The sequence below is a fragment of the Anomaloglossus baeobatrachus genome, chromosome 2, assembly GCF_048569485.1.
Source record: "Anomaloglossus baeobatrachus isolate aAnoBae1 chromosome 2, aAnoBae1.hap1, whole genome shotgun sequence".
NCBI classification, from domain to species: domain Eukaryota; kingdom Metazoa; phylum Chordata; class Amphibia; order Anura; family Aromobatidae; genus Anomaloglossus; species Anomaloglossus baeobatrachus.
Genome location: NC_134354.1, coordinates 449,558,865 through 449,584,478, shown reverse-complemented (window position 1 = coordinate 449,584,478; position 25,614 = coordinate 449,558,865). Strand labels below are relative to the sequence as shown.

The 25,614-nt window shown below is 45.7% G+C and overlaps 1 protein-coding gene across 2 annotated transcripts in view; it reads left to right on the top strand.

Annotated features, from left to right (window-relative positions):
- DOC2B (double C2 domain beta) overlaps window positions 1-19,009 on the top strand; it is a 1,333,838-nt gene extending 1,314,829 nt beyond the window's left edge. For both annotated transcript variants that reach the window (XM_075334207.1, XM_075334206.1), the window contains one exon: window positions 17,161-19,009. In XM_075334207.1, coding sequence (XP_075190322.1) covers window positions 17,161-17,300 — 140 coding nt within the window. In that variant the 3' untranslated portion in view covers window positions 17,301-19,009. The remainder of the gene's footprint in view (window positions 1-17,160) is intronic.
- The last annotated feature ends 6,605 nt before the right edge of the window (window positions 19,010-25,614 follow it).

Below are 25,614 nucleotides of genomic sequence, written 5' to 3'. Positions count from 1 at the left end.
CATCACTTATAGAGCACACCACCAACCGATTAGTCTCTGCGGCAAAGTACACTTTACAGGCTCCTACTGCCTTCTGAAATCTCTCATGCACCGTCTCACTGGCACAGGCTTTTCTTAAGTCTTCCGGCACATCTATCAGGCACTTGAAGACTGGTCTGTTTCCTTTACTTTCAATGACACTAGACTGTTCCTGAGGTCTCTTGCCTCCTTCCATATTCCTCACCAAAGGCTTCACCTTTTGAGTTACACACTCCTCGGGTTCAGCCCCAGCCTCAGAGCCTTTGGGTTTCAGGCTCTTAGCTGAGTCAATCTTCTTGTCTGCGATCTTGGTCTTACCCACTGAGTCAATCAAGCTCTCAGCTCCTGATGAGACCTCGGGTCCAGACTTGACCTTTTCCTCAGAGGCTCTTTGCACTTTTACAGCACCAGCTGTGTCTTGGGACTTCACTGCATTGCCTCCAACTTCCTCTTGGGTCTCTGCAGTGTCACCCTCAGCCTTCTCTTGGGAATTTGCAGCATCACCTTCTGCCAGGGTGTCACACCCTTCAGCATGGTACTTTGTTCCTTTTAGAGATTTGGGGCTGTATTCACTGTTATCCACCCCAACAATAGATCGTTCACCAGACTGCTCACCATGGCTGTTGTGGATTATTCCTCCACCAACACTCTCCAGGATTTCTTTTCTTGTAGTGCTTTCCAAGATTTCATTTCCTATACCACTCTCACTTGACAGACTATCAGCTTCGCACTTGGAAATCATAGGGACCACCACCATTTCTTCCTTGGTTGGCTCCTGTTCTGCAATTTCAGCCCGCTGATTTCTGTCGTTACAATGTGTCAGGTCAGTCTCTGATTCCTCTTTCTTTTGCAGGATATCGCCGTCTGACTACCGTAGCAGTTGCTACTGGCAACATGTTTTCATTAAACAGGTATTTCACCTTCTCTTCACCCTCAGACAGCATACACTGTGCCACCTCTCGGCGCTTATTACATCCTCGGCGTCGGGAGGAAATTTTACCGTTCTCACACTTCTGTACCTCCCTGTACTTGTTTTTCACCTTTCTTGAGTCAGTGTCTTTACTGGAGTCGTCACTCCCCTGGGTGTCATGGACTAACATGTCCCCGCTAACCAGGTGTCAGGCCCCCTGTCTGGAGCTCTCCCGTTTTAACAGTCACACTATCATTTGGTACTTTAAAGGTCATGTCACTAAGTTGGGCATGTCCCCCATTTTCTTTGGTCACCCCTAACTTAGGGCTGTTGCCTCTAGGAGACACTCTCTCCTCCTTCTTACACAGAAACATACAACAAGGAACCCCTTCAGCCTCCAGCTGTGGTGGGGCTTCCTTAGTACCACTCCGATTTTTGCATGAGCTCATAGGCACTTTGCCCAGCTCCCACAATTCCTCAAAAAAAATCACAGTCCCGGCCTATTATAATTGGATGCGGTAAGTCAGGCACTACACCAACATTAACAGATCCAAACACCCCATCCGTCTTAACGATCACTCGGGACCGTGGATACTCTCCACTGTTCCCATGTCTGCAGCTGGCTCCCATTTTTTCTGTAATCAGGTAGGTATTGAGCGAGGCTATTACCAGTGACACCAAGCTCACCGAGTCTACCAGCCCAGTCACACATTGGCCATCAACTTCCACAGAACACAGACGTGACTTCTCGTTAGCCGGGCAGTCTGTACCGCAGACTGGGCACGCATAGCATGAGCACCATTGTCCTTGGCTACTGTCCATCGGTGCCACTACCCCTTCGGATTTTGGATGCTCCGCCCCTTTTTGGGCCACCACCGCTTTCTTGGACCCGCCCCCTTTTGGGTAACCACCCCTTTCCGGGCCTCTGTCCCCTTTTGGGTAACCACCCCTTTCTGGGACTCCGCCCCCTTTTGGGCGACTACCCCTTTTTGGGACTCCGCCCCCTTTTTGGGTTTCTGTGGCTTCCTTGCAGTGTCTTTAAATCAAAAAGGTCCGTGGAGCCTCTGTTAGGAGTCTCAACACAGAAACCAGCCAGATATCCCTCCGGGAAGGGCCCAGCCAAGGGGTGATTCTTTTTAGGAGACCACCATAACCACCATATTAAATGGCCCTTTTAGTCAATATCCAACTTTTTGACAAGTTTAAAGATATGACAAGGGAAATACCAAGGCCAGGTATCCATCCACAGACAGCTGTTTTGGGGTATTGCCCCTCATCAGTGTGGAGTAGGATTCTGGCTGGGTGGGAGCAATGCCTAGTAGACCAACAAAACAATCACTGATCTCGGGGAGACCAGCCAGAGAAAACACTGCCGGCAGCCAGCGAGGGCGCTCAAGACAGTGAAATCCTAGGTACATTGCCCCCTGGGAATTATGCAAATCAAAAAGGTCCGTAGAGCCTCTGTTAGGAGTCTCAACACAGAAACCAGCCAGATATCCCTCCGGGAAGGGCCCAGCCAAGGGGTGACTCTTTTTAGGAGACCACCATAACCACCATATTAAGTGGCCCTTTTAGTCAATATCCAACTTTTTTACAAGTTTAAAGATATGACAAGGGAAATACCAAAGCCAGGTATCCATCCACAGACAGCTGTTTCGGGGTATTGCCCCTCATCAGTGTGGAGTAGGATTCTGGCTGGGTGGGAGCAATGCCTAGTAGACCAACAAAACAATCACTGATCTCGGGGAGACCAGCCAGAGAAAACACTGCCGGCAGCCAGCGAGGGCGCTCAAGACAGTGAAATCCTAGGTACATTGCCCCCTGGGAAATATGCAAATCAAAAAGGTCCGTGGAGCCTCTGTTAGGAGTCTCAACACAGAAACCAGCCAGATATCCCTCCGGGAAGGGCCCAGCCACAACAGCCGTGTGCGACAATGAAGCAAACCTGGGTGCTGCCCTTCGTCAGGGCAATGTGACACACGTGCCTTGTATGGCTCACGTGTTGAACCTGGTTGTCCAGCAATTTTTAAACCACCATCCCGGCCTACATGGCTTTCTGCAGCGGGCACGCTTGTTATGTGCTCACTTCCACTGTTCACACCCAGCAGGTCAACAACTTGCATCGCTTCAGAAGTCATTCAGTCTGGCGGTTCACCGCCTGAAATGCAATGTGACAACACACTGGAAATTGAATCTCCACATGTTGCAGCGTCTGTGGCAGCACCGGCAAGCCCTGCTGCAATACGTTATGACGTATAGCCTGGGCTAACTTGATCCAGAGGTGGGGCAGATCATGCTGCTGGAGTGGTCTCAGATCAAGGACCTATGCACTCTTCTTCGAAGTTTAAAAGTGGCGACGAAGATGTTTAGCGCTGACGTTGCCATTATCGGCATGACAATTCCGGTCATCTACATGCTGGAGCACACTGTAAACAGCATTCATAGTCAGGTGGTGGGACAAGATGAATGGGAGGAAGTACAGGAGGAGTCATATGCGCAAGGCATAACAACATCTACACGGTCCAGACGGTTAGCAGCACCAAGGCATGGGACGGTGGAGGAGAGGGATTAACAAGGCCGCATAGTATCAGCCTAACTGTTGAGGAAGCTGCAGGAGCCCAGTAAGACATGGAAGACGAACTGTCAATGGACATGGAAGACTCAGTAGATGAGGGAGAGCTTGATCACATTTCTGTTGTGCGAGGTTGGGGGGAGAGGGTCCACATCTGAGGGACCGAGGGCTGGCTGTTGTGTTGAGACGGCATTGACTATGGTGTCCCTGCAGATTTGCAAATTTGTAAAAATACAAAATGAGTGGCAAAAGGCCATATGCTGGTGGAAAGGGGAACAGGTGTGTTGGAAAGTAGAAAAAAGTTTGTGTCCGTGGGTTTGGTGGGTAAGCAACAGTAATATCTGCTGAAGAAACACCATCTGTTACGGGGGGACTGGCAGATTAGGATAAGGTAGTATATATCCCAAATGCCAGTCGGGGTCCACCGTGCTCACAGATGGAAAAGGAGATACTGGCAACACGAAGGTTAGGCGGAGGATACAGAGCTGGGTGGCTTTGAAACTAATAGTAGCCTGAACCGAGTTAGATGACACTTGGATCTGGAGACTGGGAACCCTGTTAGCGTCACAGGGTCCACACACCCACTCAGCCCAATAACTCCCTGTTAACAAAACAGGGGCCATTGGGTACGCTGTAGGTGTGCGTAGGGGGAACACCCGTGGACAGCAGGCGCAGCAGCCTAGTTAATGCCACCGGGCTGCACCAGCAGGACTGGTAGGGCAGGAGCTGGTCTTAACCGTTCTGCGTTACCAAGTGTGGTGGCGGCCTGCACCGACGCCCTATCCCTGCCTACCTCTGGCCTAAAGCCACAATGGGTTCAACACATGAAGGTGTGCTCTTTCTGAGCATAATAGAAGACTGCGCACCTCCTTGTTGTCTCCAGCCCCTTTTATAACCTGGGTCCGCCCCAACCCAGGGAGGACCACAATGCACCTCCTGGAGCCAAAAGCAGAGTGACACTTCATCAGTGGCATAAACAGCGGCCTATTCGGAACTGCCACTTCAATGATGACCTCATGGCAACCACGACCCAAACATCGCACCAGTCATCGTCTGACGAACAATAATGAGGTGACAAGTCATAGGGGCGGGCCTCTGCAAGCCAGGACGGAGTGGCCTGGCCACATCATCAGGACACCTGATGCCCTGTGGCCTATCTAGTACTGCCACGTTATGGATAGGGCAAAAGAGTTCATTACCGGACCTAGCCTCTGATGCACTAAGTGGCTGAGCATGCTCAGCAGCATGAAAAACAGTGTCAGAAAAAAGACTATCAGCTTCAGCATGCTGACTAGGCACAACACAGGACTTAGACACGGCACGGAGTCCAAGTACCTGTGCAAAGAGGCTTTTCGCACTAAGTGTGGGAGCATGCGCTGTAGCCCGAAATGAGGACTTAGTCACAGGAATGGCACAGTCAAGCTGAGCATACTCACTAGGCAAAACACTGGGCTTAGGCTGTGACTGGGTTAAATCGGCACACGCATGCGCACTAGCCGCCTCTCCACATTTAGACGTGGAGGAGAAAGCAGCCAACTGGACGACCCGAGGCACAGCCAAAAATGGCAGCTGACGCCTGGGCGCAACTGGAACCGCAGCAGACTGCTTGCGTCTCCGGCGGCACCAATTCGTAACACCAACTACCAGCCAAAATAACAGGTGTACTTCTTCCCGTGGATAATCTGATATGATCCCTTTTTTCACGGACACGACCATCGCTACCAAATGTAGATGAGGCACCAAAACAGCAGCTGCTTCAATGGATCTCAAGTGCTCCATAAAGTGGCCTCTCCTAAACCTCAAGTTCAATATCCCAAACACTCCATTACTCTGTGGTATCAACCCAATCGCACTTGCTTCCAAACAGGTCTCAAGTTTCCACCAGCCCTGCTGAGTATGGGGTAACAGAGATGGTTGCGTCTGCAGAGCTGTTCAGTCACACTATAGCCTGGGAATCAGAGGTCTGCTCCAAAGCTGCAGTGAGTCCAGACAAGGAAATGATCTGCAATAATGCACAGAAGCTTTGTAAGTTGGATCCAGGCCCCGATGAAGAAGGTGCTGAGCATCATGTACACCCTCATTCCCAAACTGTAATCCTCCTGGTGGAGACAATGGGGAACATGCTGAGGAGACTCAGATACATGATTGGAACGACAACTTTACTATTCGGTCAGGGCAGGAAGAGGTTGTCTCGGAGGACTCAGGAGGAGAGGAGTGAAAACACACAGGGTGATGATGAGGTTGGAGACCCCACTTAATGTCAAACCAAAGTCACCCAGTCGATGAGGTCAGCAGAGGAGGTGGAGGAGGATGCTACTGACGACGAGGTTACGTTGCGTCTTCCTGGACAAAGACAAAGTACTGGAAGCACGTCAACAACTGAATCCTCAGCCACAACTCTGCCTCTGAGCAAAAGTCGTGGTGGCTCTGCAGGTCGCATGGGCTCTAAGCCTTGCCTAGCCTGGGGATTTTTTGACATCGCAAAGGATCACCCAAGTCATGTAATCTGTAAGACTTGTCACCAATCTCTAAGTAGAGGCCAAAAACTCACTACTTAGAGTACTTCGTCCATGAAGTGTCACTTGGATATGAATTGATAGCGTGAGGGTGTATTGATCAGCTTTATCCAATGTCAATGCAACATGTTTATTTGCCGTTCATTGCATGCATTGTTGCAGACTACACACAAGGGGCTGCTTTTTTTTGCATCTGCCTTTGTCTGTTTGGTCACTATAGCAATAGCAAAATGCTCTTCGGCTGTGGACTTGGAGAGCAGAGGAGATTCTGTCTATGAACAGAAGGAAAAGCTAAAGGTGTGTGTTACAGCAAGGAGCTACCGCGGAAACACTTCGGTCAATTGTGAGGGTAGTTGTGTTGGAGTTTGGTGAGGAGGACCGTAACGCCTGTGACCAGCATCCTGTGCCAGAGACCAACATTCTTCCAGTGCTGTCTATACTGATTACCGTGAGAGAAGCGTAAAGTCTATATTTATGGCAACTGGACACCACAGTACCCGGGTACGGTAGGGTGTGCCCATACAGTAATGCGTGCACGCAACACTTTGTTTTATTAGCAAAACACATATCTGTTCTGGTTAGGCCGACTATATAGACAATAAGACTTGCTGCCTCTGCACTGCCAAATTGTCACTTACAGTTAAAATCATAGAGGGACAGCGACACATGTTTGCATTGATTGTTGCTTTACAAAATTTCCAGGACTGTGTTGCTGAGCTGTGTGGTTTGCATTCACACTGTTATCATCTGCCTTATCTGTGAGGCTTCAGCTAACAAAGGTATTCAGGGGGGGTAATGGGTTTTGTCTATGTTTAGGTAGAAAAGTTGTAAGTTCTTGTGATGCGCCACTGGGAAGTCGTGTTCACACACACACACACACACACACACACACACACACAATTACTCCTGCAATGCAGAGGGATTACCAGGTAGTAAGCAACTGTTTTAATAGTACCTTGGATAATCCATATTTGGTGAGCAGGGTGTATAAATCGCCATTACGAGTCTCGCAGTATAGGGGTGTAGACTTTTGGAATTGTGAATAGATTGTTCTAATCTTTCAGTTTTACGCATGCTTCTTATTGTTTGTTTTGTGAAAGTTTAACAATCATTTATCAACCCAACTGCCTAGAGTCCTTTTCCTGTTGCGTGGTTTTGATGTATATTGGGGAGCTCACCCTGTACACGACTTTAAATGACGCATAACTCACAATGGGAAGTTCACTGTGCTACAATGCGGCATAGCGGGTGTTACGGGGGGCTGTCTGATAAAAAACCCAAAGGAATATCAGACAGTCAGGGTCCACCATGCAAAGACTCTGCTGCAGACTATGGCAGATGATAAGGGGTATATAAGCGTGCCACTGTAAATAGTAATAGCACAAGTGCAGAGTGCAATACCTCTGTTAAACTCACAGAGGAATATAATTAGGAAATAAAGCAATTCCTCCCTTACTCGGAGGGTGTGTGGTATGGTCTCTGTTAATGGTCACAGAGACAAAAGCAGTGAGTGTGAAATGGCACCTACCTAGGTCCGTTCCTCTAGCGGTGCCAGGAGACGGACAGCAGCGTAAGCCGCACAAAGCTCCTACCTGCGTTCGCTCCACTAGTGTGCAAGGACACGAACCACTAGATATGGCACCTGCCTAGGTCCGCTCCACTAGTGGTGCAAAAGAGACGGACAGCAGCATAAGACGCACAAAGCTCCTACCTATGTTTGCTCCCCCCTAGTGTGCGAGGATACGAACAACTGCCAGACGTAGTATAAGGAACGTTACCCTAGCGGCAACGTCCACCTACGAGTAAAATCACAAGGCCCAGCCGGACCATGTGCCTCAGGCACCTGCCTATGTCTGCTCCAATAAGATGTAAGGATACGGACCGCAGACAAAGCTGTAAGGTACAAGAACGATACCCTGCCGGTAGCGCTCACCTAGCATAGACAGAGAGATGCCTAGAGGGACGTGCACAGAGCGTCTACTCTCATGCATGAACCAAGAGGACTGAGCGCCGGGCGGCGTGCGTCAGGGTCTTATATAGACTCTGTGCCTCATCCAAGATGGAGGACACCAGAGCCAATCCGCTGCCAGAACGACAGCAATGACGTCACGCTGGCCTATCACCGAGCAAAGCGTCACAAGCACATGACCAGCGACCAATCGGCATAGGTGTCAGAGACATGTGACCACGTGTCACAAGCACATGACCAGCGGCCAATCAGCTTAGAAGGTGTCAGAGACATGTGACCTCGTGTCAGCGATGATGTCACCCGCACATGTGCAATGGCTCCAAGATAGGACTTAGTCTCCCGTGCTTGCACATGTGCAGTAGCAAGAAATCCGAACATAGTCTCCAGTGCTCGCACATGTGCAGTAGCAAGAAATCCGAACATAGTCTCCAGTGCTCGCACATGTGCAGTAGCAAGAAATCCGAACATAGTCTCCAGTGCCACAGCAACCGTAACAGTACCTCCCCCTCAAGGGTCCCCCTCCCGGCGACGCAGGTAATCAGCAACTAAGTCGGGAGCATGGCCAGCCTCCTCAGGCTCCCAAGAGCGATGTTCCGGATTGTAGGCCTCCCAATCTATCAAGAAGAACCTGCTCCCTCGAACCATCTTAGAACCAACTATGGCTCGTACCTCATAGCTAGAGCGAGAGGAATCAGAGGCAGGAGAGTGCACTTCACGAGCGAGAGGTAAACTAGCCGGCTTTAACAGTGAAACATGGAATTTGTCATGGATCCTAAGATGGACAGGTATCTTCAATTGGTAGACTACAGGATTTACCTATCGAAGAACTTCATAAGGACCCAGGAAGCAAGGAGCAAATTTGACAGAGCTCACTCTAAGTTTCACGTTTTTTGCAGGGAGCCACACAAAGTCCCCAGGAGAAAAGACAGGAGCCGGGCGACGAAACCGATCGGACACCGTCTTCATACGGTCCTTAGCTGCTTGGATCGACTCTTGAGTCCGATCCCAGACCTCCCTGGCATTAGTTGCCCAGTCGGCCACAAGAGGAGGAAGTGCAGCAGCAGGAAACGGTACCGGTACCCTAGGGTGTTGCCCATTATTGAGTACGAACGGTGTCTGCCCAGTGGCCTCAGCCAGCGAATTGTTAAGGGCAAATTCTGCCCAGGGTAGGAGGGAGGACCAGTTATCGTGGTTCTCAGCAACAAAGTGTCGAAGGTATATAATCATGGATTGATTGGTACGCTCAACCAAACCATTGGTCTCCGGATGGTATGCCGATGAGAGATTCAACTCAATTTGCAGAAGGCTACAAAAATCTCGCCAGAAACGGGAAGCAAATTGCGGACCTCTATCACAAATGATACGATCTGGCACCCCGTGAAACCTAAAGACATGCTTGAGGAATAATTTGGCTAGTACCCTGGAAGATGGGATTCTTGATAACGGTATGAGATGAACCATCCGGGAAAAATGGTCCGTAATGACCCACACAAATTGATGTCCCTGTGAACACGGAAGATCACCCACAAAGTCCATTCCTACCACCTCCCATGGTCTATCTGGCACTGGCAAAGGATGCAAGAGCCCAGCCGGTCTCTGCCGTAACGGACGGTTGCGAGCACACGAGTAGCAAGAACCGACATATCTCTTGACGTGGCTGGCTAAGTGTGGCCACCAATACCACCTCTCGAGTAACTCTCGTGTCCGCCTAATACCAAAATGCCCACCCACCTTTGAGGTGTGGGCCCATGACAGTATATCATTCTGTCGATCAGGCGGAACAAAGGTCTTGCCCGGTGGGATTTGGTCTAACGTCACAGGGGAGAGCGTATGAAAAACCCTGGAGGGAAGGATAAGATGAGGTTCGTCAATCTCTTCCTGGGTAGAAACCATAGAGCGAGACAGGGCGTCTGCCTTGTTATTCCTACTCCCAGACAGATAGTTGATGGAGAAGTGAAAGCGGGAGAAAAACAAGGACCAGCGGGCTTGGCGAGGATTCAGACACTGAGCGGTATGTAAGTACGTCAGATTCTTATGGTCTGTATAGACCTGGAAAGGATGTTTCGCTCCTTCTAGCAAGTGACGCCACTCTTCCAAGGCTAATCTCAGGGCGAGCAGTTCCCTATCCCCAATGGTATAGTTTCTCTCTGCCGGTGAAAAGGTTTTAGCGAAGAAGAAACACGGCCTTTTTCTACCTACACCGTTCTTTTGATACAAGACCGCACCAGCACCCACTGAAGAGGCATCAACCTCCAAGAGGAAGGGCTTACTCTCATCGGGTCTTTGAAGAACGGGAGCAGTTGAAAAGTGTCTTTTTACTGCCTCGAAAGCCTGGGATGTCTCAGTAGACCAGACTTTTGGATTAGCACCTTTCTTAGTCAAGGCCACCAAAGGGGCCACCAAAGTGGAGAAATGGGGTATGAACTGCTGGTAATAATTTATGAATCCTAAGAAGCATTGCACCGCCTTCAAGGAATGAGGTTCGGACCATTCCAGGACAGCAGAGAGCTTCGCAGGATCCATAGCCAGACCCTCTTGTGAGATAATGTAACCCAAAAAAGGCAAGGATGACTGCTCGAATACACACTTTTTGAGTTTAGCAAACAATGAGTGCTCCCTTAAACGGGAAAGGACACGAACGACATCCTGACGATGAGTCTCCAGATCAGGAGAAAAAATCAGGATGTCGTCCAGATACACCACGACGGAGGATAACAGTAAATCCCTGAACACATCGTTTACGAAGTCCTGAAATACTGCGGGTGCATTACATAAACCAAAGGGCATGACGAGGTATTCATAGTGACCGTCTCGGGTGTTAAAAGCGGTCTTCCATTGGTCACCCTCTCGAATTCGTACCAAGTTATACGCACCCCGCAGATTCAACTTTGTACAAACCTGAGCTCCCCTCAGTCTGTCAAAGAGCTCCGAAATTAAAGGTAACGGGTATTTGTTCTTTACTGTAATTGCGTTGAGACCCCTGTAATCTATGCAGGGACGCAAATCACCCTCTTTCTTCCGAACAAAGAAAAACCCAGCTCCCGCGGGGGAGACAGACTTACGAATGAACCCCTTCTCTAAACTCTCTCTTATATAGGTCGACATGGCCTCCGACTCAGGTATTGACAGGGGATAAACCCTGCCCTTAGGTGGAACCGAACCTGGGATAAGGTCTATGGCGCAGTCATACGGCCTATGAGGTGGAAGAACCTCAGCACCCTGTTTGGAGAACACGTCAGCGAAATCCAAATAGGGTGTAGGTATAGGAGAGAGATCAGTTGATGCAACCGCAACGACCTTAGGTGGTAAGGGAAGACATCGGGACTGACATTTCGAACCCCAACTAATAATGCTGTCGGACTCCCAGTCAATTAGAGGAGCATGGGTCCGAAGCTATGGGAGACCCAGAAGAACGTCGTCTATACCCTCAGGCAAAACAAGAAAAGAAATCTCCTCTATGTGACTCTGAGACAGGGAAAGGTGCAAGGGAACTGTCCTCAATGTAATGGAGTCAGACAACATAGTCCCATTAACAACACGGACAGGAATAGGAGCCTCTAACATGATAGAGGGAATATTGTGTCTCTTTACAAATCCTGAGGACACAAAAGTCCCGTCAGCTCCGGAATCCACAAAAGCCATAATAGGCCATGTATTCTCAGAGAATGAGAGCTGACCTGGGATACTACACTTAGAGGGTGCAGAAGACGTCTCTAGTAACCCCCCTCTAATGGTTACTAGGCCTGGGAGTTTCCCTGACGGCTAGGACACTTGTTGGCATAGTGCCCAGCCTGACGACATACGTAACATATAGGAGGACCAGACCTGAGTAGTCTGGAGAACGTATGACCTAACTCCATAGGAGTGGGAGATGTCTCAGATGCTGAGGAAGATGGTAGTGGATTCTCAACAACTGGAATAGCCCGATGCTTAGGGCGTGAGGAAGAGACCTCGAGTCTACGTTCCTTATGGCGTACGTCGATCCTTGTTGCTACAGTGATTAAGTCCTCCAGAGAAGCAGGGACCTCACGAGTAGCAAGGGCATCATTGACATAGCCTGCCAACCCTCTCCAGAAGATAGGAATCAACACCTTTTCTGGCCAATCTAGTTCTGCCACCAGAGTTCTAAAAGCAATGGCATAAGAACTAGTGGATAACGAACCCTGAGATAGATCTAACAGTCTCAGGGCCGCATCATGGGTAACCTGCGGACCCATGAATACCGCTTTAAGAGTTTCAAGAAAGTCTTGATGTCTCAGAGTAACCACATCAGAGCGCTCCCATAAGGATATGATAAAGACTACTCTGGACCTCTCCGTAGAGAAGCGAGAAGAGTTGACCTCTAGGTGTATCTGACACTGACTAATGAAACCACGACATGATCTGGCATCGCCAGAATACCTGTTTGGAAGAGCAAGTCGAGGATCATGTGTAGATGTCACCATGGTCTGAGGTTTATCCTCAATAGTCTTGAGCCGCGACTCAAGTACTTGTATGTAACGGTGTAACTGCTGATATTCTGCCATGCTGCTGAAGGGGGGAAACAAAGGCGCAAATAGGGTTTTACCCGGTATTAACCGTGTAAGAATGTAGAAAGATACACTCACCTGGAGCGGTTGTGCCAGTCACAACCCCTTGTAAAGCATATGAGTGTCCGCGTGGTTCCAGCAGCAGCCCCGTGAAGACTTAGTGAAAAAATATATATATATACATATATATGAGAATCGGGTTTTAGCCGCGCTAAGGAACCACTGTTGCCAGGATGACATAAACCGTCTCCTTCTTCAGGGAAAAAGAGAATCAATTCTCTTTTTCCCTGAAGAAGGAGACGGTTTATGTCTCTGAAACGCGTTGGATGCTGTAATAAAGAAAGAGATTTTTAATATAAACTACATCCTGGCAACAGTGGTTCCTTAGCGCGGCTAAAACCCGATTCTCATATATATGTATATATATATATTTTTTCACTAAGATATTCTGCCATAACTGCCAGACCCTTGGCTCAGTCCTAATGTTACGGGGGGCTGTCTGATAATAAAACCCAAAGGAATATCAGACAGTCAGGGTCCACCGTGCAAAGACTCTGCTGCAGACTATGGCAGAGGATAAGGGGTATATAAGTGTGCCACTGTAAATAGTAATAGCACAAGTGCAGAGTGCAATACCTCTGTTAAACTCACAGAGGAATATAATTAGGAAATAAAGCAATTCCTCCCTTACTCGGAGGGTGTGTGGTATGGTCTCTGCTAATGGTCACAGAGACAAAAGCAGTGAGTGTGAAATGGCACCTACCTAGGTCCGTTCCTCTAGCGGTGCCAGGAGATGGACAGCAGCATAAGCCGCACAAAGCTCCTACCTGCGTTCGCTCCACTAGTGTGCGAGGACACGAACCACTAGATATGGCACCTGCCTAGGTCCGCTCCACTAGTGGTGCAAAAGAGACGGACAGCAGCATAAGCCGCACAAAGCTCCTACCTATGTTCGCTCCCTTAGTGTGCGAGGATACGAACAACTGCCAGACGTAGTATAAGGAACGTTACCCTAGCGGCAACGTCCACCTACGAGTAAAATCACAAGGCCCAGCCGGACCATGTGCCTCAGGCACTTGCCTATGTCCGCTCCACTAAGATGTAAGGATACGGACCGCAGCCGAAGCTGTAAGGTACAAGAACGCTACCCTGTCGGTAGCGCTCACCTAGCATAGATAGAGAGATGCCTAGAGGGACGTGCACAGAGAGTCTACTCTCATGCATGAACCAAGAGGACTGAGCGCCGGGCGGCGTGCGTCAGGGTCTTATATAGATTCTGTGCCTCATCCAAGATGGAGGACACCAGAGCCAATCCGCTGCCGGAACGACAGCAATGACGTCACGCTGGCCTATCACCGAGCAAAGCGTCACAAGCACATGACCAGCGGCCAATCAGTTTAGAAGGTGTCAGAGACATGTGACCTCGTGTCAGCGATGATGTCACCTGCACATGTGCAATGGCTCCAAGATAGGACTTAGTCTCCAGCGCTTGCACATGTGCAGTAGCAAGAAATCCGAACATAGTCTCCAGTGCTCGCACATGTGCAGTAGCAAGAAATCTGAACATAGTCTCCAGTGCCACAGCAACCGTAACAGCGGGGCTGTGCAACCACCGTCTGCCCCATCAAGTGCATCTGCGTGCTCTTCATCCTCTGTGACTGTTGGGATAGCAGTCACACATGCTTTTTCACACTGACCTTCCAACCCTTTACCCGCAACAGGGAGTGTGATTGGCAGGTCGTCAGTTGTTTTGGAAGTGGAAACAGCTGGTGGTGTTGAGCTCTGTCAGACATCGAGAGAACCACCTTTGGATGAAGGCAACATTATATTCACGCTTGCACCTTCGTCACAGATTGGCTGGACTATTTGCAGTTAATAATTGCATAGCAGAAATGGAGAGGCGTGTAGAATGCACATGTGGTGTACCTTGCTTGTCAGCAAAGGAACACTAAGGTAGTATCCCAGACAATTGGAGTATGCCCCTACCAGTAGCAGCAGTTTTGTAAATTAAAATTGCGTAGCAGAAATGGACAGGCGTGTAGAATGCACATGTGGTGTACCTTGCTTGGCAGCAAAGGAACACTAAGGTAGTATCCCAGACAATTGGAGTACGCCCCTAACAGTGGCAGCACAGTTTGCAATTAGAATTGCGTGGCAAAAATGGGCAGGTGGGTAGAATGCATGGGTGCTGTGGGTCAGTGGACAGCAAAGGAACACTAACTTAGTATTCCAGACACTTTTAGGATGCCACAAAAAGTGTCAGATCTTTGGGGAAATAAAATAGCGTGGCAAAAATAGGCAGGTGGGTAGAATGCATGGTTGCTGTGGGTCAGTGGACAGCAAAGGAAGCCTCACTTTCTATCCCTGCTAATGAAAAAATGCAGCAAGGAATTGCCTGAGCTGAGGTAGCCAAACGCTGTTATCTAAAGCCCTACACAGCATTTGCACGGACCTGCCTAGCAGCTATGGCTATGCATGCCTGTAAATCAGCCCTGAAAAGGGCTGAAATAACGAGTAGTCCCTAATCCCTAAAGCACTGTGTAGATTGCACTGTATCTCTATAGCGCACCCTCACGCAGCAGAGAGATATTGGCGGCGACGGGGAAAATGGCTGTGTCTTATCAGGCAAGGACATGTGACATGCACAGCCTATGACACATGCCCTTGCTTATCTGGCAAAAATCCACTTTGCAGTGTGTGTCTCTGTGATTTGCTGACAGCCTGGCCCGCCCCACTGTACGCGCGGTTAGGGAAAAAAAAATGTCGATCGGCATTCTCTCAGCACTCAGCAGCAGCACTGATCTAAACCCCGCCCCCCCGCACACTATACGCTGAATTTTGATAATACCGTGATTCACAGTGACTCAAAGTATTAGAGTGAAAAGCCAGCTAGTAACTAGCTAGGCTTTTTGTTGATCGAACCGTTCTCGAACGTAACTCGAACTTCGAGCTTTTAGCAAAAAGCTGGAGTTCGTTGCACGTTTCGAACACCCCCCAAAATCACTCGAACATGAAATTGGCGAACCTCAAACATCGCTCATCTCTATTGATGACCCCCATGTCTGTCTTTACGATCCACTTGTGAACGCCATGGTCCGCCGTTCATAACAGATCATGATTTCTGCTATTTATCGAGAATGAAGAGGTTAAAGAGTCCTTTTCTGCATTTTTATAAGGTTATGTCTAAGGACAGACATGATTAGACGAACAGAATCCGTTTCTTAAATTTTTCCATTGCAATTATTAACATAGGAAACTGTATTTGGCCTTGTAAAATGTATCAATTATTATTTTCTATAAGTGTATGCAATATGGATATCAATACAGATGAAAAATCAATTACTTTTTCTGGATTGAAAACTAATGAATTTTCATATGTGAACTTAGCCCTAGAATGCATTTAGAAAAAGGGAAGAAGAGAAATATACTATTTGAACCAGTTTGTATGTATCCTAATAATCTGCTTTGCAACTGCTGCTTGACAATAAATTATATTGCTTATCATATATAACTAAGTCAAGTTCCATTATTTTAATTATTTAGAATTATCACTTCTATATTCAAAGATATATATGGATCTTCTTTCTGACTAAAAGTTGACTTAAAGGAATTGTCAAATTCCTTTTATGCCCCTTATGAATATCTATCTTTAAACCCTAACACATTTTTTGTATTTGCTTTATTATAAAATTCCCTACCATTCTCCCTATCCTGCTATTTCAAATATGTGTTTTATTTTCTGAACTTCTTGCAATGTTTCGACGGGAGTCTCAAATGCGATGTCACAGGAAAATGGTCCTGCAGTCATTTCCCTGCAGCTTTTATCAATCCCGCCAAAACAGATTATGTCATCAGAGAGCTGCACTGCGGTCACTTACCCCAGGTCTGTCACCACCATCCTCTGATGATGTTCATTTTCATAAGGGTTGATGGAGAATTAACCGCCGATTCTATCCCCGCCACTCCACTTTACCTGTGCCCATCGCTTGCATCTTCAGTCACCACTGCCACACTTCTGTCATCAATTACCACCACAATCCTTGCTTCTGACACCACTCCCTCTTTCAGTGAAATTAATTGCCAACAGGGGACAGTGATAGAAGAACTGTGAGTGACACCAGTGCTGCCGCACAACTTCTATCACTGCCTTGAAATGAATTGACATCAAGGGATAGTGCTGCTGTAACTCACCCTGCTTCTATCACCGTGTTCTGATGGTAATGTCTTTCAGGGCGGTGATAGAAGCTGTGGTGTAGTGTTGCTGTCATTCATCCGTCTTCTATCACTATGTTCTGTTGGTAATTTGTTTCAGGGCGGGGATCAAAGCTGTGGGGTAGTGCTGGTATCACTCATCTCTTTTGAGACTCCCCTTAAATGTAACATCATATGAAGAAAAAGAAAAAAACATATATAAGGAATATAGCAGCAGAGGGATAATTGTAGCTAATTTTATAATAAAGAAAATTACAAAAGTGGTTAGGGATTAAGGCTAGATATTTATAAAGAGCATTATAGTAATCAGACAACTCCTTTTAAATGCCAGAGTAATAGAATAAATCATATTTATGTTTATGTAATAAATTCATAGTGAAACCCCATATTCTGGAAAACTAGACTAACTGATAATGTTCTTCTTAAATCAATAGGTGGAGTTGTTTTGGGAATCAACGCAAAAGGAGAACGTCTTAAACACTGGTTTGACTGCCTGAAAAACAAAGACAAGAAAATTGAACGCTGGCACACATTAACAAATGAGCTACCGGGGGCTGTCCTCCTCAGTGACTGACCTGAGTGTGCCACTCTGTGTTTCGGTGGCGCAGCTGTAAAGGAACAAGACACAAGCTATGCCTTTGCCCTTACCACAGTTTACCATGACCATACAAACGTGGAAAGATGACTAGGAATAATTTGCCTGCAATGCTTTTATAAGTACATTAAGCTGCAATAGTGCCAATCAGGGTCACAGAGTTCAACACACCTCACCCCCAAACTGCATCCGCTCCCTATTCTGCTACAGGAATTACATGACAGAGCCCTTCACCTGGTGATATACGCATTTTGTTTCTACTGGGTGGCTGCATATTTTTATCATGATGATTTCTATTTCGCTATTCACTGAGTTTGATCGCCTGAGCAGTGAAATGTTACTGACACATTGTAATCATGAGTTAGCTTGTGACAGAAACTATTTTTCTGCTGTGGCGCTAGGATGGGAAGTAAAAAGATTGTTTGCAGACTCGTTTGGATAAAAAGCAAAAAAAAGGAATATTATGTGTTATCAGTATCCTGGTTTGCACTATTTCATTGTCTCTGCACAGCAACAAACTGAGGACCTCATGTGACATTTATAGTTTTAATTAAAATTATTGTTCTATATGCTAACGGTTTTTCACGACCACATCACATACCATCAGGGAGCTTAAGAGATACCTTTTTCTCTGTTGTAATATAACATGCTCATTTGTGCCTCTGTGGTTGTTTGCTCTAAAGAAGATTGTGATACATAGGATTACTATGAAAGTAGGATTTAGTAATCCCTATAGGGAAGTGTGGAGAAATTCTAAGCCTTTTAATGGCATAAGTGTAAGGGACAAAGTACTTTTTACAAAATGTCAATATATTTTGAATATTTCTTAAGTATATATTTGCATAAAATCATCTTAATATAGGTAACTATCATTTCAACTAAGACCAGTTTCAAATCTCTAGGAGGCAGCAGCATGTTATCGTGGCAGCAGCTAATTGACCTTCTATGGTACTGCTTAACTGAGCCTAGAACACAATAAGGTTCTTTAAGACCAACGGATGGTTCAGTAGAGCCCCAGGAAGTTTGGATACAAATTAGGCCATCTGAAACCAGCTAGATATGGCATAGTCCAGCCAAGCATTGTGAACCAATAATCTTTGAAAAATGAAATGTTTTTGTTTAAGAAAAAAATCTGATAAACTATGTTAAAAACATATTAAACATTGAACCTTGTCGTTTACAATGAAACAGTCGTTGACTAATATTGGCAATGATAATGCTTTGTCTTTACGGAACAAATTGGAGGTCTTTAATTTAGCTCTTTGCTAGTTAGTGACTGAAATATTACTGGTAAGAGTACAGACACTGATAGAAGAGCGAAGGCACAAAACACTGATAGCAATTTTCTCTATGAACTGTTGGAGTGGAGAACCATTCTAATATTAGAGATAAGTGTGGAAATCCTATCATTCAAAAAAGCCACACCTAGTTTGGGGCTTTTTTTGCCTGTGCTACGCAAAAATAACAGTGGGACATTATGCTTCCTCTACCCGACTAAAGACAAGTGCACATGATGTCCTCTTGTTATTTGGGCAAGTAATCTGTTGAGCCTGTTGGACTTGGGATTAAACGGACTGTGTCAGCATGGAATGACTGTTCACACCAAGCACAGGTGCTTGGGGTATTGTGGCGTAACCAAATATTAAAGTGCACCTTCCAACCCACTTATTTTCCCTCTATTGTTAAGGCCCCATCACACACAACGAGATCGCTAACGAGATTGTTGCTGAATCACAGTTTCTGTGACGCAGCAACAATCTTGCCAGCGATCTCGTTATGTGTGACACCTACCAGCGATCAGGCCCCTGCTGTGAGATCGCTAGTCGTTGCCGAATGGTCTGGACCATTTTCTTCAAACGCGATGTCCTGCTGGGCAGGACGCATCGCTGTGTTGGACACCTTCCAACAACCTCCTAACACGGTCCCAACACCCGCCGAGATCGTTATACAGGTCGCTGATCATTACTGCGTCATTGGTAAGGTCTGACTGTGTGACATCTCACCAGTGACCTCCCAGCGACTTTTCAGCGATCCTTATCAGGTTGCATCGTTGTCGGGATCACTGGTAAGTCGTTGTGTGTGACCGTGCCTTTACACCCTCACCACCCCCCTTCATTGAGTGACAGATCTGGCTTTACAAAGTGAGAGAAGCGTGAAGATAAATGTAAAACAAGCAGGTGAGAAGGCGCACTTAAATGTTTGGCCCCACCATAATGCACCAAGCTCCTGTACTTGGTTTAAACAGTCATTCTCTACTGACAGAGTTTCTTTAAATGGTTGAAGGAAACCCAAAGCAGATGCAGTAGCAACAAATAACATTACTTGTCTACAAAGTTCTTAAGATAGCAAAATATACATATCGTATAAGTATACAAAAGTGCACAAGACCGCTAAATGAGAAATGTACTTTACCTCTGCCATAAATGACCTTCTCTTTTCATTTTTCGGCTGTCTCTAGTGTAGACAGGTGCATTATTATTATTCAGATTCAGCAAGTCCAAAAAGCTTAAATTCTATGATCGTTCATTTCACTGCTGGTTACTCCAATAGAACATTATCATCAGTCACAGCTAAGAAATTACACACCTAGAATAAATACCTAGTTTGTGTTAGAAAATATTTCGATTGATAATAGTTTAATAACATTTTGTATGAGAGGCATACTCCAACAAGTTCCTAATCTACTTTATATGTTAGTATTGCTTTTCAGTTACACTAAGGGGTACTTTGCATGTTGCGACATCGCTAGCATCGGCTAGCGATGCCGAGCGCTATAGTACCCGCCCCCGTCGCGCATGCGATATCTTGTGATAACTGTCGTAGCGAACATTATCGCTACGGCAGCTTCACACGCACTTACATGCCCTGCGACGTCGCTCTGGCCGGCAACCCGCCTCCTTTCTAAGGGGGCGGGTCGTGCGGTGTCACAGCGACGTCACACGGCAGCCGGCCAATAGAAGGGGAGGGGCGGAGATGAGCGGGACGTAAACATCCCGCCCACCTCCTTCCTTCCGCATAGCCGGTGGAGGCAGGTAAGGAGATGTTCCTCGCTCCTGTGGCTTCACACACAGCGATGTGTGCTGCCTCAGGAACCAGGAACATCATCGTATCTCCTATTGGTGCGACATTATGAAAATGACCGACGCTACACAGATCATCGATTTTCGACGCTTTTGCGATTGTTTATCGGCGCATCTAGGCTTTACACGTTGCGACGTCGTTACTGGCGCCGGATGTGCGTCACTTTCGATTTGACCCCGACGATATCGCAGTAACGATTTCGCAGCGTGCAAAGTACCCCTAATTCTCTATGCCTCTAATATTTTTCTCTTTACTACTTGAGTTTGTGATAATGTTACCAGACACCAGAGACATGATTGATAGTCAAAAAATTAAAGGATTTTTCCGGAATCAATAAAAAATTGTTCTTTAGGTAGTAAAGAGCCTAAAATAACAACAGAACTTATCTGATGAATCTCGTTGCTCGAATACTGATGTTCTGTTGCTCCAGGTTGGTTGCTGTTTACTTCCACAAGACTGTCACATGCCGTCTATCTATGACACTGCTGCAGCTAATACCATTCATTGAGATAGCACAAGACTATTGAGGTCAGTGATTGACTGCAGGAGCCACATGGGTACACTGCACGTGATTGTGGCAGGGAGGTAAACTGAGACCAACAGGAAAAACTGCAACTGCAGCCCTAGAGGTGCATGTATAATTATGTAAGTAATGGATCTTTTATTATTTTATGCCTATTTCATTAAAATTCTATTCTAATTCAAAACAATCCTTTAAAAATACTTATATATTTATAATATATGTTGATAATTTCAAATAGACTATTTCAACATAGCAAAATTATTGTAGATAGTAAGGTATCAGAAATAGAAATCATAGAAGCTCCATTTTATATAAAATGGAGCTCTAGTATAAACACAAGTAGACAAAACATTGGTAGTAGTAATGAGCAAGTACTACATGCTCAGGTGCTCAGTACTCGTAACGCGCAGTTAATGCTCGGATGGGGGAGACTCGAGTACCCAAGTGTAATGGAAGCCAATGGGGAACTTAAGCATTTTTCTGGGAAATATTCCGGAAAAATCCACGAGTTCCTCATTGACTTCCATTATACTCGAGTTGTGCTTATCAGAGCATTAGCTACTCATTACGAGTACCGAGTACCCGAACATAGTAGTGCTCGCTCATCACCAGTTACAAGTACTGAGCACCTGAGCATGGTAGTGCTCGCGCTCATCACTAGTCACGAGTACCGAGCACCCATGCATGGTAGTGCTCGCCTATAACTAGCTACAAGTACCAAGCACCCGAGCATGGTAGTAGTCGCTCATCACTGATTAGTAGACTTTACCTACGTCTGGCATCATATGCATCATACGTCTGATTTTAACTGATGAAACCACAAGGCTTTACAGATCCTAATAAAAGGATACAAATCCCTTTCATTAGAACTGCAAATTAGAAAATTGTGCTTATTAAATTGTTACTATATCTTTATAATGGTCAGAGCTCACAATTTTTGACACAGGGCTCCAAATGACTTGCATAGACGTTAAAGTCTATAAAGTGCAGACTAGCTGCATTCTTGCTACCAGATCTTCACTCCAGCATTGATTTTAAAGGACCATAGCTGGAGATTAGGCTAGTCTGGCTCCACCTCTCAGCACCGTTGCAAATGATTGACAGGTCTCTCCCACGCAAGGGAAAGCCCTGTTAAAAACATCTAAGAGCTTGTTCGCACGTAAATGCTGAAATTTCTGCAGCAATTTAACAACACATGTGCACTTCAAATCGCTGCAGAAACACTGCATAAAAGATGCAGTCACATAAAAAAAAAAAACTTTACTCACCCTCTCCAGCCCTCCTGTCTCTGCCGCTGCTGTCACTTGCTTCCGACCGCCGCTCATTATGCTTATTGAATATTCAACTTCACTGCGTCCGGAAGCAGCAGCAGCGGGGAGTTGGCAGGACCGGAGACCGAAGATCAGCACCACGGACAGCAACGCCAGGGACATGTGAGCAGAAAGTTCCCGTTTTCCGTGTGTTATCACGGATAACACACGGAGAACACAGGTGTGCCATAAACATGGCTCACGCAGGGCAATACGCACCTTTGACACGTCCGTGAAAAACATGCATGATTTTCACAAACGTGTGAAAGAAGCCATAGACAGAGTGGGAGCTGCATCCAAAGCACACAAATTAATTGACATGCTGCATTTTTGAACGCACGGATTTGGGTCAAAATTTTCAAAAAAGCAACGTGCGCACGAGTTATGCACAATCTACATAGATTGTGCTGGGGACGCACGATGCATGCATTTACGCTGCAGTGCTAAATGCAGCGTAAAAGCATGCTATTAAGCAACATGCGCACAAGCCCTAACAGTGCTGGGAATCCAGCAAGGGGTGTCAAGTGAATGAATCCTTAAGACTATGTGCGCACATTGCGTTCTGTACCTTGCAGAAATGAACGCATCCTCTGGCAGAATTTGTCATTGTCAAATTTGGTTTTGATAAACGCAGGAAATATGCAGGTGTTTTTATAGCGTTTTTGCCGCGTTTTACATGCGTTTTCAGTGCTTAAATTGCGATGCGTTTTCAATACAAATACACAACTAAATAAAGTTAGAACATTCGAACAATAGGAAAAGAATGAAAATAAAAAAAACAACCTTTAAATCATACACTATAATGATAATTTACCGAAAATGTTTATTGAAATTTTATAATTATGTTCAAAATAAAGTAAAATTATTGTTTGACTTATTTTTTAAAGTCGGAATGGATGTGAGGGCAAATGGAAACCTCTTGACCTCACTATAATGCCAAAAACGCATGCTTTGATTTTGACAAAAAAGCATGCATTTTGCATCAAAAAAGCATGAAAAACGCTAGAAATTTCTTTTAGGATGCGTTTTGATAATTCTCATTGATTTCAATGTTGCCAAAACGCTGCCAAAACGCTCAAAACAATTGACATGTTGCTTCTTCAAACGCAAGATTTTGACATATTTTTGTCACAAAAAACGCAGCGTTTTTGGACGCATAGTGCGCACACAATATGCCTATTTCCCATAGACTTTGCTTGAAAATAAAAACGCATGCATTTTGCATTAAAACGCTGCAGTTCAAAACGCTGCGGAAACATATAAAAAAACGCAATGTGTGCACATAGCCTAAGGCCTTGTTCACACACTGTAGTTCTACTTGCCTTTTTTTTCAATTTTTGCTGCAGAAATTTCTCAAGAAAATGGTTGTAACCTTTCTGCAGACATTCCCCAGCAAAACCTATATATAAAAAAAAAAATAATAGCTGTGCGCACACTGCGTTTTTTTCTGAAGAACATTATTTCTGCAGAATTTCTTGAGGAAAAGAATGAGCATGTCACTTCCTTTCTGCAGGTACCTGCGTTTTTTGCTATAGATAATGGTAAAAAAACGCAGGGACCAACCTGCGGAAAACCCACACCAAAAACGCATAAAAAACGTCCAAAACCGTGGTAAAAACGCCTTTAGTTTTCGGTGCGGTATTGGTGGGGTTTTTTTACTGCAAGTGCGCTAATCTTTCAGACTCTCAAGAAATTTCTTGAGAAAAATCCTTTTTCTAGTGCGCACAGGGCCTTAAATATATTTTCTCTGAAATGCTGGGGAATAATATTTATGGCTGTAGTAATGCAGCTAGGTAGTGATTCATCCTGCCCATAGTTTGGGCAGCATGAATTGACTGACAGGTTACCTTTAAGTTAAAAAATAAACTATATAGTGCCTGCGGCACCACCAGGGGGTGCTTAGGAGATCACTGTATACAGTTTTATTATTGATAATAATATAATAGCAGCATGCATGGTGGTTACAATCAGCTATAAGTCTATGAATTTTTATAATTAGAACTATTAAAAAATAGAATTTAGTACTTATTTAAATAAAAAAAAGAAAAGAAATTTTAAGGTCAAAGGATGAAATTTGTCATTAAAGCACATGTGCAACATGTCAGAGCTGTAGAATACTAAAAGATTGTGCCTATACCTAAAATGCTCACAGAAAATAAATGCAAAACAAGCAAAAATTACTTTCCAACATTGCAATTACCATAAAGTGACGAGTAAAAGTTCAGGCAACATCCACTTGTAAATTAACAGCAGGTTATGCAACGCAAGATCAGGAATCTCGATACTTTTACACTGGAGCCTCAGCCATTTCTGTTAGTGTCAGAGCCTCAGCACTAAGCAGCTGTAGGCACTTAGGCCTCTTTCACACGTTCGTGTCTCTGGTACGTTTATGGTCAGTTTTCTCACGTACCGGAGACACAGGCACACGTTGACATATGTTTTCCTATAGTTTCGGGCACACGTAAGTATTTTTGCATGGAACGTGTGTCCGTTCCGTACTTACATGTGCCCGTGTGCTCCATACACCGACATGTCCGTTTTTCTCCGGCATCACGGGTGTCACACGGAACACACACGGACCACACGGATGTGTTCCATGTGACACGCATCGGAGAAAAGACATGTGTCTTTTAAAACCAAACAAACCTTTACTCACCTTCTCCAGCCCTCCTGTCTCTGCCGCTGCTGTCACTTGCTGCCGACCGCTGCTCATTATGCTCATTTAATATTTACTTCACTGCGGCCGGAAGCAGCAGCAGTGGGGAGTTGGCAGGGCTGGAGACCGAAGATCAGCACCACGGACAGCAAAGCCAGGGACAGGTGAGTAGAAAGTTCCCATTCTCCGTGTGTTATCACGGATAACACACGGAAAACACACGTGTGCCATACACACAGCTCACTGAGGACAATCCGCATCTTTGACACGTCCGTGAAACACGTGCGTGCTTTTCACGGGCGTGTGACAGAGGCCCTAGGCTGTGTGCACACTTTGCGTCGAGTTACTTGCAGTTGTAAACGTATCCTCTGGCAGAAATTGTCTTTGTCAAATTTGGTTTGGACCACAGAAACGCTAAAAATACGCATGCGTTTTTACCGCGGTTTACATGCTTTTTCATTCCTTAAAGTCAGATGCGTTTTCATTATGAATACACGACTAAATAACGTTTTAACATTCAAACACTAAGAAAAAGATGGAAAAAAATGGGAAAAAATATCATGATTAAAATCAGACAAAATAGCTAATTTTATTAAAATGATAACTGTTATCTAATATTTATGGCTAAAATAACGTTAAAATATTGTTTTTCAGTAATTTAATTGTCGGACTATATGTGTGTGTAAAGGGACACATCATTACCATTACCTCAATTTAATGTCA